At 41.3% G+C, this 15090-nt stretch overlaps 7 protein-coding genes across 7 annotated transcripts; 2 read left to right on the top strand and 5 right to left on the bottom strand.

The window, feature by feature from the left end:
- Nucleotides 1–187: 187 nt before the first annotated feature.
- Nucleotides 188–421, bottom strand: MRP35 (mitochondrial 54S ribosomal protein bL35m; the record flags this gene model as incomplete). Its single annotated transcript, XM_022820908.1, has 1 exon — nt 188–421. One exon carries the CDS (start codon nt 419–421, stop codon nt 188–190), a length of 234 nt encoding a protein of 77 aa, XP_022677324.1.
- Nucleotides 422–1267: 846 nt separating this feature from the next.
- Nucleotides 1268–3109, bottom strand: TOM70 (protein channel TOM70; the record flags this gene model as incomplete). The annotated part of the gene is made up of 1 exon (XM_022820907.1): nt 1268–3109. The coding sequence occupies one exon, from the start codon at nt 3107–3109 to the stop codon at nt 1268–1270; it is 1842 nt and encodes a 613-aa protein (XP_022677323.1).
- A 591-nt stretch (nt 3110–3700) lies between these two features.
- COX23 (Cox23p) lies at nt 3701–4108 on the bottom strand (the record flags this gene model as incomplete). The annotated part of the gene is made up of 1 exon (XM_022820905.1): nt 3701–4108. The coding sequence occupies one exon, from the start codon at nt 4106–4108 to the stop codon at nt 3701–3703; it is 408 nt and encodes a 135-aa protein (XP_022677322.1).
- A 290-nt stretch (nt 4109–4398) lies between these two features.
- On the top strand, nt 4399–5787 carry NCS2 (Ncs2p; the record flags this gene model as incomplete). Its single annotated transcript, XM_022820904.1, has 1 exon — nt 4399–5787. The coding sequence occupies one exon, from the start codon at nt 4399–4401 to the stop codon at nt 5785–5787; it is 1389 nt and encodes a 462-aa protein (XP_022677321.1).
- A 158-nt stretch (nt 5788–5945) lies between these two features.
- On the bottom strand, nt 5946–8420 carry DCP2 (decapping enzyme complex catalytic subunit; the record flags this gene model as incomplete). Its single annotated transcript, XM_022820903.1, has 1 exon — nt 5946–8420. One exon carries the CDS (start codon nt 8418–8420, stop codon nt 5946–5948), a length of 2475 nt encoding a protein of 824 aa, XP_022677320.1.
- Nucleotides 8421–9145: 725 nt separating this feature from the next.
- On the bottom strand, nt 9146–10468 carry RTM1 (RTA1 domain-containing protein; the record flags this gene model as incomplete). Its single annotated transcript, XM_022820902.1, has 1 exon — nt 9146–10468. The coding sequence occupies one exon, from the start codon at nt 10466–10468 to the stop codon at nt 9146–9148; it is 1323 nt and encodes a 440-aa protein (XP_022677319.1).
- Nucleotides 10469–13308: 2840 nt separating this feature from the next.
- On the top strand, nt 13309–14976 carry MLS1 (malate synthase MLS1; the record flags this gene model as incomplete). Its single annotated transcript, XM_022820901.1, has 1 exon — nt 13309–14976. One exon carries the CDS (start codon nt 13309–13311, stop codon nt 14974–14976), a length of 1668 nt encoding a protein of 555 aa, XP_022677318.1.
- Between the last annotated feature and the right edge of the window lie 114 nt (nt 14977–15090).

Genomic DNA, 15090 nt, shown 5'->3' with positions numbered 1-15090 from the left:
CTCATATATATATAACATGTATAATTTCCATCATACTGTTTGAACAGTAACTTAAAGACTTTTAGCACTTTGTGATTATATCGCTATGTATCTTAGATTACCAATACTTATATTTACAGGAAACTCAAAATGAACTCAGATGAACAATACCTTACTGAATCATGATATGGCGTGGTGTGGAACTATCTTAATGATATGGAAGTAATCTCTTTAAACGTTGTATATGAGAAGCATCTGCCAATGATCTACCAGATAAAGATTTCAAAGAGTTTCTGCTCCAGCCAGCATTACCATGGTTTCTTCCCGCCTTTCCTCTCTTGAAACTATTAGCAGTCTTCCTCCACCTCTTAGCAGCACCTTTGTGTGTCTTCATTAGATTTCTGGATAAGATTAACGATGTAACAGGACTTCTTGAACCCATAATGCTTGTCTTTGAAGACAAGTTCAGTACCGACTGGAATATGGTGGAGAACATTGCGGGTGTTTGTTGTTAGGTTATCGTTCCACTTAACCTGGAAACTAAGTGACCCTCTTGCTTTCAACAAATGCTCCTTTTGAAAACAGTGTTCATCTCAAGTTGTAACTAATTCTTAGGCAGATCGAAATATTTGTTCGAAACGATCAAAACGTACATAGTGATAAAAATTGTAGTTTGATGATAATATGTATATATATACAGAAAGACGTACTTGTTTTTAGCAAACTATCAATGGAAGATGGAGAGACATCTAAACACCGAGTAGACAATAGTATTTCAGATCTCTTTTGTTTCGTATTTTCATTCTTGGAATCCTTTTTTTTTTACTATTTTCAAAAAAGTTGTTCTGAGAACTTAAGGCTGTTTTCAATATCTAGCGACATCCGAATGGAACAAGAATTTAACCATCCGTTTCTTTCCTAAGTTTTATCGATCATTATAAGTTAATAGGAATATCTGGTAAATGATACAATATCTGAATAATATGTGATAAAATGGTATTACCTCTTTTGATGTACAATCCTATAATGAAAGACAAGTTTAACAAACAAACTAATATTGATGATATCATAAATAACTGGGATAATAAAAGGGGATGGAAGAAAGAAATCTATGGATACCATTTCATTCTGAAACAATGACCTTAAGTTCGCATAAGATAGGATAGTCTCATTTTCCAACAAAGAAATAGATTTTTTTTTTATGTTTTTTATGGTAACTTTAATATTTTACTTTTACTTTCATTAACTCAAATATATTGAATTCCTTATAAAGGAATCATATTCATCTTTAAACCAAGCCTTGGGCACGGTAAGCAGCTAGCGCTTCATCGATCTTGCTTTTGACAAATGGATCTGCTCTAATCTTCTTTTGAACCTTGGTGGCTTCAGCGAAGGTTGTAGCTTGTAACTTTTCTTCGAAGGATCTGGACAATTCAGCAGCATCTTCGAACAATTGAATTGCTTCGTCGATTTCTTCTTGTTGCAACTTCAATTGAGCAAGGCCCATCTTGGCTTGTTCAGATCTTGGGTCGATTTGACAAGCTTCTTCAAACAACTTGGTAGCTTCGACGTAGTTTTCAACAGTTGGGTTTCTTGACAAAGCAGTAGCCTTACCAATCATTGGAGCGATACCAACGTGGATACCAGGAAGAGCTTCTTCTAGCTTGATGGCAATGTCGTATTGTTTTATAGCAGCTTCCAAAGAGTTCTTGGCAGCCAAGATTTCAGCATAGAAGTTTGGAACTTCTGGAGCAGTTGGGAACTTTCTTCTAGCTTCGCTGAACAAAGTTTCACAGTCATCAAACTTATCTTCACGGTACGCCAAACAAGCGCTTTGAATGTAAGCGAAAATGTTATCTGGGTTCAATTCCTTAGCCTTGTCGAAGTCGGCACCAGCTTCTTTGAAGTTTTCAACAACAAAGTGCATTTGGCCACGGTGGTAGTAGACAGCAGAGCAGTTTGGATCCAATTCCAAAGCCTTGTCGAAGTATTCCTTGTATTGGTTTGCTTCACCCTTGTCGGCCATGATTAAAGCCATGTAAATGTAAGTAGACGATCTTGGGTGCAAGGACAAAGATTCTTCTAGGTTAATGTGTGCAGTGATTGGGTCGTTCTTGAAGAACTTGAAAATACCAACGTGTTCAAGAGCGATAGCAGCCTTCTTCTTCAAACTTTCGTTGTCTGGGGATTCTTCCAATTGGGATCTGTACAATTCAGCAGCCTTAGTGAACTTTTCGTCAGCAACTTCGTAACAACCGGTTTGACTCTTGAACAAGTTAACCAAAGCGTCCTTCAACACAACATCAGCTTCATTTTCTTCATCGTAGTCATCGAAAGTGGTGACTGGGTCAAAGATACCGAAGAAAGAGGCCAAAGAAGTGTTTGATGGGAGTTGAGACTCTTTACCTTGGTTTTCCTTCAATTTCTCGCCCAATACCTTGGTAGCCTGTTTGTTCATGTTTCTTTCTAGAAGCTGTTCCACGGATTGACCACTGTATTCACCAAGCAAAGAGACCGCAGACAAATCAAACATAGCCTCAGAGAAGTTGCCCAGGTTTTCGTAAGCACTAGCTCTTCTCAACCAGCACTTGGAGTAGTCCGGTTTTAGCTTCAATGCAGCAGTGGTGTCCTCAACAACCTTCTCAAAGTTGTTGATCGATACATAAGCAGCAGATCTGTTCGAATAGAACACTGGATCCTCCTTCAAAGAGATCGCAAGTGTGTAGTACTCAATCGCCTTCTCGAAATCCTTCGCCTTAAAAAATTCGTTACCCTTGTCCTTCAAAGCCAACGCATAGCTGTCGATCTGTTCAGGAGTAAAAGATTCTCTGTTGGATAAGTCCGGCTCACCTTTAGCATTCACTGGGTATGGTGGAACAGAACTCTTGCTCTCGCCAGATGGAGAAGCAGATCCAGAAGAAGAAGAATCCTTCTTCTTCTTCTTATTCTTCTTCTTCCCACTCTTCGAGGACCCTTTGCTTGCACCACTACCACTGCTAGATCCCTTCTGTTCTTGCTGTAGCTTCCTGTAGTTATAGTATGCACCAGCTGCAACACCAGAAACAGCAACTGCCGTCAAAATAGCCTTTTTATTGCGGCTCACAAACCCACTGATTGAATTATCGGACATATCTAATTCGTAATTTACACAAAAATACTTCCTCTTGGCTAGTCTGCTCTCTCAATGATCAAATTCAAACCAAGATTGGTATTCCACAAACTTTCACTGACCTTCCAGACCCAACAAGCAGCTTCTTTTCCAACTTTCTGTGTTTTTATCTAAAACTACAAAGTGTTTCTAGCTTTTGTAAAACTAAATGCTGATACTTCCTCTTTCCTCATCTCGCACAGCAAGCGGATCTGACGTTGGTGAAATTTTTCAGTACTGAAAGGAAGGCAAAAACTACAAAAAAAAAAAAAAAAAATGAATGCAAACCAGAAAATTTTTGAGCGAAACAAGTCAGAAACGGTTTTTGGGGGAGCATTGGTCCGAAAAATCATTTTTTGGGGGGAACTTTCGGGCCCGAAAAGTTTTGTGTTTTTGGGGGGCTGGGGCCCCAAAAACCTGTTTCCGGGAGACAGTTTGCCCCCAGAAAAGTTCTATATGTCACAATATATATTGCGATATATGACGGTATTATACCAATCTATGTACAGGAAAGTGAAAAGTGAAAAGTGAAAAGTAGGGTGTGGCCAGGCACGGGGAGCATTCTACTGGCACTTACTCCCAGAATTCTCTATTTTGTCTTCTGGCCTTTAGCCACTGTTTTTTGCACTCTCTGTATGCGTCGAAGTAGTCACGGCACAGGTCTCTATCGTAATTGTTCAGTTCGAGGCATTTGAAAGACATTTTGGAGGATTCTTGGCATGGATCGTAGTACTCTGAGGCGCCCTTTGCTGAGAATCTGAAGCGGTTTAGCGTGGACTCAGGGTCGTCTGGGTAGAATTTAAAGGAGTTAACGTCGGCCTTTTCTGGGGCGAAGTCGACTTGGTTCTTGTTTGTCTGGAGACTTGGATCTACGTTTTCAGGTAAGTTTCTCTTGTCGCGTTGAAGCTGCTGTTCAGCAGTGGAATTCGCTGTTGTTTTTGCATCTGGAGATTTATTCGATTCGGGAGATTTGTCAGCCATGTCTTTTTATGGGGAATTCTTGGTGTTTGACGCACTGTAGGGGTCCGTTTTTGGTGTGTTTTGCTGAGTCGGGCTTGTTTCTAGTATAGAATTTCCAAAATTTTTCAGATATGGCTTTAGAGCGATGAGCTAGCAGGCTTGAAAAATGAAATAACGAAGAAAGAAAAAAAAAAAAAAGCATGGTTCATCTCATCTCATCGCACTAGTGTATATCAGAGGACCCCATTCCTGACGGCTCTCCAACGTCACTTATACGGGAAAGGTAATAAGTGCTATTTGCAAGCATATACATGACACCTTGTAAGCGTTGCACCGCTTCAGAAGCGGTTTTAGTCTCTAGAAAGGAACATTTCTGCAATGATTGTTTTATAAAGTTCGTTTCACTCAAGCAGCGCAAGCAGCTGATGTCTGATGACTACTACCAGGATATATTCAAGATGGCATATGCTGATAAAAAACGGAACCAGGGAGAGGCTGACTTGCAAAACTCAAAGTCGAATGTGCTAGTAGCGTTGTCTTTAGGATCGTCTTCTTTGTCCGTGTTGGATGTGTTAAATGATACGTTATGTGAACAGAAGAAAAGTCACCGTGGTAAAACAGGGTTTCAAGTTGAGGTGCTTACGCTCTGTCACGGATCAGAGCGTGATGACGTGTGTGAAAAGATCAAGGGATTGAAAGACAAATACCACGATAACTTGGATAAAATCAAATTTCATGTCGTAGAGAGAAAAGAGTTCTTCAATGGGTCTTCAGAATTGCAGGAGTTCAAGCTTTTCATCGACACCTACCAGACTTACGTGAAGGATATTCCAACTGATAGGAAACAAGAGCTGAGTGTTGAAGATATTATCTTGAACGCTCCAAATAAGACTTCGAGAGAAGATTTGTTGAACGTTATAGATACGCATTTAATCAAGAAATTTGCATTGCAACATGGGTTCAAAGCTATTGTTTGGGGGCATTCGATGACCAAGTTGGCTGATGAAATAATTTCGTTGACCGTGAAAGGTCGCGGTGCGGAGATTCCACATTACTTGGATAATTCATCATTGGATGAAGAGTATAATGAAGGGTTTAGAAACCTACATCCTGCTCGCGACGTACTATTATCCGAGCTGGACGCATACTGCCATATCAAATCTCTATCCTCTTTCTGCTATCAGTACACAGTACAAGATACGCTATTCCTGGATAAATTCGTAGACAAGTCCACTAAAAATGTTAAACTCATAAAGAGTATGACAATGAATGAACTTGCACGTCAGTACTTTGATAACATTGAAGGCGATTATTCCAATGTGATTTCCACCGTGGTCCGTACTGGTGCTAAACTTGCTTACCCAAATATGGAGATGGAACATACCAATGAGAGCAAACGTTGTGACGTTTGCAACGCGATTATTTATAAGAACCCAGTTACCTGGTTAGATGGCATCACAGTAAACAAAGCATACGAAATTCAAGATGAAGAAGAACAAGCAAATTATGAAGCTTGGAGGAAGGCTAATAATTCTGATTCGCAACTATCGCTTCAAGAGCTAGAAAGTGAATTTCCTAACAAATCAAATATATGCTATGGCTGTATTGCAACCTTGACAGGTATGAAGAATAGAAAATTAGAGTGGATTAAAAGGGACGAAACGGAATTGTCTAACATTCTTCAAGAGTACGAATTATAGAATTAAATGGCTTGCTTCAGTGTTAGTCACGAGCAAAATTATATTTATCATTTAACAACTACTTAAAGTATTTATATACTCGCAAGGCAAATTGGAGTTATTAATTATCTTCAAAAGAAAAAGAGCACTATCTTTATACAGCACAAATAATGCATGTATTATCTCCTCAATAGGCTCAATAATTCAGATGATGCACTCTGTGGCTCCTGTTGCATTGGTAATGGTGAAGCTGGATTTGAATTTACATTTTGATTTGGCTTTTGTAACATGTTTAATAATTCTTGAGATTGATTAAATGTCTGTCCGTTCATATTCTGACCAGGGTTCATTGGTGGTTGATTTTGTATAGGATACCCATTCATAGGTTGCTGGAATACGTACTGTTGCTGTCCTGGGAACATTTGAGGAACAAATGGCATATTCTGTGGCATATAGTTTTGAGGGGGCATCATTTGTTGCATTTGAGGTGCTTGGTGAGATATTTGGGGTTGAGTTTGATAACCTTGGTTCATTGGGTTCATTTGATTCATTTGATTCATTTGGTATGGCGTTTGAGCAGGTACACTCTCATTTACGGTAGGTGACGCTGTTGCAGTTGTTGACTTTGGTTTTTTCAAAAGACTCAACAATTCAGATGAAGGTTTGGTGTTAGTTTCAGAGCTCTCTGAAACAGGACTGTGTGCAAAGTTTTCAGTTAGTTGTGGCTTCTTTAGTAAATCAAGAAGTTCCGATGATCCGTTATTTGGCGAAGATACCGATCCCTGTTGGCTTTCAGATAGAGAATGGATGATGTTTTTTGTAGTACCATTTTCGCTTTGAATAACTGGAGAAGCAGTTGAACTGGCAACCTTATGTTCTTCATTATTTTCTGTAATGTTATTAAATCTTGGTGATGAAGAAGTAACATCTTCCTTTTCTTTTGCAGATGGTTTTTTGAGAATAGACAATAAACTTCTAGCAGCCGAGTCCTGGTTGAAGTTGTCTGATTGATACTCAGGTTCAGTTTTGGGTGCAGTGTCTAACGATACTGGAGCTGGTGAACTTGAATTTCTATCAACTGATTGTGATTTAGGCGACAGGCCACCTGATGATAAATCTTCTAGCTTATCACCACGCTTCAACAATCTGATTTTTGGTTTTTGAGCAGTAACAAATTGTGACTCTTGGCCATTTGGCTTTGATTGAGAGTCAAGGCGTTTCAATATAGTCATTTTGGGTTTTCCACTTGAGGCAATGGTAGTAGCGGTTGGCTTTACGATTTCCTGTTGTGGTGTTTCAGTTTGAACTTTGTTGACGTTAAGTAAGTTTTCGTCATTTCTTTTAGCATCAAATTCGATGTTTGCATTATCTATAACTTCTTGAGAATCTTCGTATTCGCTTTCGTCTGAAGAACTTTCGAATTCTTCGTAATTTTCATCTTTTGAATTAATATTGGCAGTTGGGAACGATGAAATAGTGTCTGTTTCTTTATCATTGTGTTCAATCTCTTCGACAGTAGAAGCTTTGTGCAAAAACGCCAACAATTCCTTACTAGAAGCCTGAAGGTCACCGGGTTGGGCTTGTGTAGAAGTGTTATTTGATACGTTTACATTATTTGGAGAACTTTTCAAGTGGCCATTTAACTCAGAGCTTGAGTGAGAAAAGTCTTCAGTGGTACCTAGAGTTGAGAGAGATTGGACAGAGATAAGAGGGAATAAGTTACGTGCCTGGTTGACGTCGACGGTACGGGATTCAGTTGCAGGTTGTTGTTCACCCACTGAAGTGTGTTGAGCATTTTTGGCGGAACTCTGAAGCATTTCCATTAACTCACGACCAGCATCAAGGACAATCTTGTTCTCTTTTTTGTTAAGACCAAGAATAGCTTTCAAGTGCTCCTCTGCGTATTGCTTCAACTTATCTTCGTCCTTAGCCCTCTTTTCATTTTTCACATATAAGGATAGCGGTCTAATCATGGAATTCACCAAGAAGACCTTAGCGCTTCCCTCATTCTTGAAAATGGCTTTGCTTAACTTTTTGAAATCTTTCCACTCAATGGCTTGGATTTCGTTCTTATGCTCTGGCTTGAACTCGAAGTCCTCTGGAACTCCTTTGACCAAGAATATTTTAAAATTCTTGCCGTTCATATTTCTTTCAACGTATTGGTCTGCATCAATATATCCGGTTAGATCGAAACCTGTTTCTTCTTTGACTTCTCTTATGCAGCAAGAGACATCGTCCTCGTCTTTCCCGATTTTACCTCTGGGAAACGACCAATGTTTCGAGTTCGCCCCCCGCAACAACAATATCTTGGACAAATTCTCATTAAACATAGCAGCTCCCCTAACAGGAATACTTCTTTTGTACATGGAGAATTTCACAAGCGCATTTTCAGGAGTTATGTCCCAATTCCAGATTAAAGGACAGATGTCTTTAACCGTTTTTGAGAAACTGCGGATACTCAAATTGGGCAAATATGGGTTCATCAATTTAACAAAGTCAGTATAGAACCATGATGCTTCTTCGAAATGGAATAGGACTCTTTCAACAGTGGCCAAATCTTCTGGAGGCACATTTAGTATGAACCTCACCACTAGATCTTCGATTGCATTGTCTAAAGACACAGTCTCGAGCGGACGATACAATGGCAATGACATAGTGTGTTATATGTGTTTTGTTATCAATTTCCTGACTGGAATGGAATGAAGCAAGCAAAGTATAGGATTGGCCTTCAATAGTAAAACAATATGATTTAATAATATGGGAAGAGAAAAACAAAATTGGAATTCTCGGGAACTTGTGCGCGTTATTTATGTCTATAATGCAACAAGTAGAGCGTTTCTTGTCACTAATTCCTAATCTGATGTCGTATGTGCTGTGAGCCCTTCGAAGATTCTCTAAATTCTTTAGCAATATCAAGTATAAATTCAATTTCAATTTTGTTTTTATTTTATTTGAATTTTATGTTTTGTTGTGTGTGTGTGAGAGAGAGTAATTTTTTTTTTTTTTTTTTCGGTTAGGTTTGGATTGGATTTGGGATCTGATGGCTCTCAGAGAAGAGAAGAGTGAGCATCTACGGGGGTGAATGGGGTGGGGGAAGAAAAGGTGTCAAGGGGAGTGGACTCTGTTCTTATTCAATGGAAATGAATTACTTCTTGTTTTTACTTAGGGTCTATAATATAATCTAGCCTAAAGGAGAGGGAAGGTGTGTATGTGTGTAGCTGGATAAGTACGGTAAGAGATGAAAATCTATCCATTTGCAAAAAGGCACTATTACAACAGGGAATATGTAACGATACACTCTGATATGCTTGAGTATTAAAAAAGGTAGAGAGAGAGAGTACCAGAGGAGGGTTGAAGGGGAGTGGAAAAAATAAAATGATTATGCGAAACCCATTTCCTTCTGGTTGTTGTACGATTCGGTGTCACCGTACAAGATTGGTTCTGAGTCGGCCTTGCCACATTCGACGAAGACTTGGAAGATGTTACCGTACTTGAACATGACTATGAACAACAAGTAACAAACAAGCATGAATAGAGCATCGAAAACGTATAGGTACCATTCGTGGGAGATAATGACACCATCGGTACCTTCGGCAAATTCAACGAATCTGACGATAGATCTACCAAGAATCAAAAGACTGACTAACAAAAGCGTCCAGTTGAGAACCTTCCAGTGGTTAGATATTCTGGAGACCATTGGACTTCTCTTGCTGACCATCAGCAAAAACTTGACTTCAGTGATGATGAAAAAGCCGAAGAAGACCAATTGCACTGCAAGACCTCCTAGAATGACATCGTTACCCAAATCTCTAGTGTTGTCACCGGAAGAAAGACCACCACCGGCACCTTGCAAGATGAAACTTAACACATCACCACACACAAAGGTGGTGGTGGCATATCTAGGTGGGATGAAAGAGATACGTTCACACTTTAGTTGCCACAACATGGCGTGGAAAACCATGTAAATTGTAGCGGCAGATGGTAGAGTTATAAAATATTCAAATACTAATACTAATACTAATATTAATACAAATGCCGCGACTTTTTCACAGTGTGAAAAAGTCGCGGCTAATATAAATAGAAATATTAATATTAAATTAATTTTTGATAATAAAAATGCAAGAAAAAGAGTATTTGAATTAATTAATGGTAAATTATTAGGTTTATCTAAATATAAACAATTATTAGATATAGAATATGATAAAGAATTTAATTTACCAATTAAACCTATTGTTAATTTTAATTTATGAGATAATCCTTGATTATCAGGATTTATTGATAGTAAAGGTTCATTTATTATTAAAATTATTAAATCAAAAATAAATAAAACAGATAGGGCAGGAGCGACCAAAATGAAAATGGCTTGGATAATGTATGGACCGATCGAGAAAACATCATCTGCAGCACTGGCTCTGCCCGCATAACCAATAATTTCAAAGACGGCACCGACCAACAATGGGATGTATTTGTACGCGATGTGGTTTAGACGTAGGCTAGAGATTCTCTTAGCTTGATGACAGTAGTAGATGACTTGGTATAGAAGTACGAACAAAAACACACCAAACACGGCTGCAACGGCAATGGCACCGCCCTTGGTCGGCGTGTAGTTGAAGAAGTCCCAGCCACTGGTAGTGGAGCCTGGGACTAACGACATAGCTTTGTTTGGATAGTACCCATAGAGTTTTGTAGCACTAACAGTCATCGCTTATTAATAATGATTTTTATAACTTTGTTTCTATGCAGTATATCAATCGGTATGAGTAAAGGAACAGCAACTATAAGCTTTTTCTCTATCTCTGCTATAGTTCGGGGAATGGAGTCCTGGATAACAATTTCAAACAAACGCTAAATGCAAAGAAGCAAGCAAGCTGGTGACTTAGTTAGGTTTGTTAAAGATATACAGAAACCGAAGCAGTTGTATGGTTTCTATAGTGAATTTTGAAATCTAAAGGAAAGTATAGAAAAAACACCTCTATAACATTAAATACGAACCATAGAATAATACCCGTTCAGATCACAAATCATTCTGGATATTATATACAAAAAAATGTGTGTGGGTATAACCGAAATGGTTGCGACCGAACCTTCTGACAAAATCCACTTTGAAAACACGTAAAAAGAACCCTTTCCCATTACAAGCCTTGAAGGCTCAGCCTCCGCTCCCCGAATGCATTATTGTGCTGCACAAGTAAGGCTTAGCTGAACAAACAATATTGAAACCCACTCTCGTCGCTCATTGAACTGCCTGCTTTTTTTTTTTTTTTTTTTTTTTTTTTTTTTTTTTTTTTTTTTTTTTCTTCTTTCTTTCCACTAGGAAACTGCCACAGAGTGGTTCATATTTCCGCTAAAAATGCGTACGGCCATGGAGTAAAAAGTAAAGTGTTTTCTTTTTTCTCGTTGTGTCTTTCACATCTGGAGCCGTTGGAAGCAGGAAAATCAAAAACTGAAAACAAGGGCCAAGTGCCAGAAAAGGAATTTTTTCTGTAAACTGACCAACCGGCCCAGACGCGCCCGTGAGCGGCTAGATATGCTCGCGGCAAAGAAAAGGCCAGGAGGGGGAGTAGGAGAAACAATGCGTAGAGCGATACGTAGGCCAAGAACGGTTTCTTTTGAGGCGTTTCCTCAGCTACGCACGAGGCTTGTGAGAGAGAAGAAAAACAAGAGAGTTCGTCGAGAAGCACGGCTGAAAGGCGGTGTCTGAATCTGTGCCGCAATCTACCTACCTCTTTTCAACCCACCAGTGCAGACAGACACCCAGTAGCGCAACGCAAAAAAGTACGAAAAGGGCTGGGTGGTGGGAAAAAGAAAGGCGCATGTTTTGACCCTGAGAGCGATGTTCTAACTAAGCCTCTGCAGCCCTCTCTCCTGACTGGTATGGTATCCCTTAGTTTTGATGGGTCGCGGCGCTTTCTGGGAAGAGGAAAAAGAGGAGAACATGGGCGGTGGCAACAGGCCAAAGGCCAAAGGCCAAAGGCCAAAGAAAACTGAGGCTGAGGCTGAGCAAGCCGCCAGCAGCAAGAGTTGAACCGCGAATACCGTACGAGCCGGCAAGCGGTCCTCGAGAGCAATCTAGGGCAAGCCAACCCAACCCTGGGTTACCCCTAGCCCATTGCATCCCAGTTAGGGCCGAGCGGTAGCTGTTGAGTTAGAAAAGCCAAGACTTGAGTTTCAGTTGGTGTCAATATCTGGTTTGTAACTATGAATCCGGATTATTCGTCACTTAGTATGTAGCGCGGGTAGTTTTCTGTTTTGCAATTACAAAATATGTATTTATTTTTTTTATTTATTTATTTTTTTTTTTTTTTTTGCCATTTGAAGTGTTATCGTATCGGTATGCAGCCAGAGTCAGGAGAATTGTGAATGAATTGAAGGGGGAGGAGGAGGAGCAGTGGTGAGCCAATGGGGCATTCCGGAAAAGACTTAAGGAACCAGTGGAGAAAAGAATGGAGATCATTGGGAGGGCCGGCAGCTGCTTGTTGAGCTGTCCTGCGCGTTCTTTTTATCCCTCAAGCAGGACCTGCAGGAGAAGCACCGATTAGACTTTGTCTTGGGCTTGGCGTATTCAAACGACGTGTGTGGCAGACAGGGTAAGTCCTGGGATCGTGTTCAACAAGAGGACGGATGTTAGGTAATCCGCGTTGAAAACCGGGTAGGGTAATAGAGTCTGCAATTGTTTGTGACGTCAGGGTCCAGACGACCGTGTTTGGGATTAATTTTTTCTTTTTTCGGGGGGTTGGCGGGGGAAGTTTTTCTTTCTTTCTTGTACTGTTTTTAAGAAATGGTTGCACGTGATTGGGTAGTGCGGGTAACGATTAATCTGGTACACCCCGTCTCCTTCTCCTTCTCCTTCTCCCTCACTGTTCACGTGACTCGGTTCCGTGGTAGTGTTAGTTTTTTTTTTTTTTTTTTTTTTTTCTTCTTCTTCTTCTTCCCCTTATTCCTGGACATCCACACACCCCTTTTCTGGTATAGTTTCCCTTTCCGGGCATAGTCCTTTCTATGGCCATTTTTTCTCTATTTGTCCGCACTGCGCGCCCACTGCGACTTCTTTCTCGCGCCAATGGAGATAGCCGTCCGCATCCAGCGGAAAACTCCATTCGAACGGAGAACCCCGAACTACAAGTGCTGTCAAGTGCTGTCAAAGGGCCCCTCAGCAACGTTCGCACACCGAGTGCTTTGATCGCAAATCTGCGCCAGTTTGTGCGCTGTAAGAGCCAGGCTCTTGGGCTTGAGTTTGAGTTTGGTTTTCGTCCATAGGGCACTGGCAGATGATCATCGAATCATCATCATCTCTTTTATGATTTGGACCGATTAGAAAATTGAATGCATGGTTTCTCGGAGCTTGGAAGAGTTGGGTATTCGTTTCGTTTACGTTATCTTGGAATAAAGGTCTTGTCACCAGTGCAATTGTATATATAGGGAGAGAGAGGGGTTGTCTAAGGCAAGTCATTTTACCAAGAGTTAGTACAAATAATACAAACTAAAAATTACAACACCAATACCAATACCAATACCAATACCAATACAAAAAAATAGCCCACAATGGTCAAGAAGACACTAGAAAACGTCGAGGTGCTCGTGGATGTTGATTTCACGCCCCAATTCACCCCAAGCACTACTACAGTAGCTGACATTTTGACCAAAGATGCTTTGGAATTCGTCGTGCTTTTGCACAGAACCTTCAACAAGACCAGATTGCAATTGCTCGAGAACAGACAAATTGTTCAAAAGAAGATCGATGCTGGCGAGTACGAGTTCGGTTTCTTGAAGGAGACGGAATCGATCAGAAATGACCCCACCTGGCAAGGACCCGTGTTGGCCCCAGGTCTAATCGACCGTTCCACAGAAATCACGGGACCCCCATTGAGAAACATGTTGGTGAACGCATTGAACTCCGATGTCAAGACGTACATGACCGATTTCGAGGATTCCGCATCGCCAACCTGGGAAAACGTCATATACGGACAAGTGAACTTGTACGATGCCATTCGCGACCAGATCGACTTTGTCACGCCAAGAAAAGAGTACAAGCTAAGGGCCAAGATCGGCGAGTTGCCCACATTGATTGTGAGACCCAGAGGATGGCACATGGTCGACAACCACATTTTGGTTGACGGCGAGCCAATCAGCGCCTCGATTCTCGACTTTGGTTTGTATTTCTTCCACAACGCGCACAAGTTGATCGAAATCGGCAAGGGTCCATACTTCTACTTGCCCAAGATGGAGCACCATCTCGAGGCCAAATTGTGGAACGACATTTTCCAGGTCGCACAGGACTACGTTGCGCTCCCACGCGGGACCATCAGAGCTACGGTCTTGATTGAGACTTTGCCCGCTGCGTTCCAGATGGAGGAAATCATCTGGCAGCTCAGACAGCACTCGGCCGGGTTGAACTGTGGCCGTTGGGACTACATATTCTCCACCATCAAGCGGTTGAGAAACAAGCCCGAGCACGTGTTGCCCAACAGAGACCAGGTCACCATGACCTCTCCGTTCATGGACGCGTACGTGAAAAAGCTCATCAGAACCTGTCACAGCCGTGGAGTGCATGCAATGGGTGGTATGGCCGCACAAATCCCCATCAAAAACGACGAGGCGGCCAACACCGCTGCGATGACCAAGGTCCGCAACGACAAGATCAGAGAGTTGACCAACGGCCACGACGGTTCCTGGGTCGCCCATCCGGCATTGGCGCCCATCTGTAACGAAGTGTTCGCAGAAATGGGCACTCCAAACCAGATCTACAAAGTCCCAGAAACAACCGTCGCTGCTGCAGATCTATTGAACACCAACATCAAGGACGGCGAGATCACCACTGCTGGCATCAAACAAAACTTGGACATCGGCTTGCAGTACATGGAAGCCTGGCTCAGAGGCAGCGGCTGCGTCCCCATCAACAACTTGATGGAGGACGCTGCCACCGCAGAAGTCTCCCGTTGTCAATTGCACCAATGGGTCAAGCACAAGATCGTCCTAAAGGACACTGGAAAACCAATTACCCCAGAATTGGCAAAGGAAATCCTCTACGAGCAAGCCAAGGAGCTAGCTGCCAAGTCCCCATTGGGCGACAAGAACAAGTTCAACCTGGCAGCCAAGTACTTCGAGCCTGAAATCACAGGAGAGAAGTTCAGCGAGTTCTTGACAACCTTATTGTACGAGGAAATTGTCACTGTAAACTCCACCCCATTCGACTTGTCCAAGTTGAAATGAGGAAGCAAGCATCCCTACATTTAAACACATGACATATATGATGTATAGTCTATTTAAAAAAAAACACATAACCCCCAGGCCCTACTTCCGACCTTTGACACCATTGTTTCAATG

This window comes from Kluyveromyces marxianus, chromosome 6 (genome assembly GCF_001417885.1).
Source record: "Kluyveromyces marxianus DMKU3-1042 DNA, complete genome, chromosome 6".
NCBI classification, from domain to species: Eukaryota; Fungi; Ascomycota; class Saccharomycetes; order Saccharomycetales; family Saccharomycetaceae; genus Kluyveromyces; species Kluyveromyces marxianus.
This window is presented reverse-complemented; position numbering and strand designations above follow the sequence as displayed.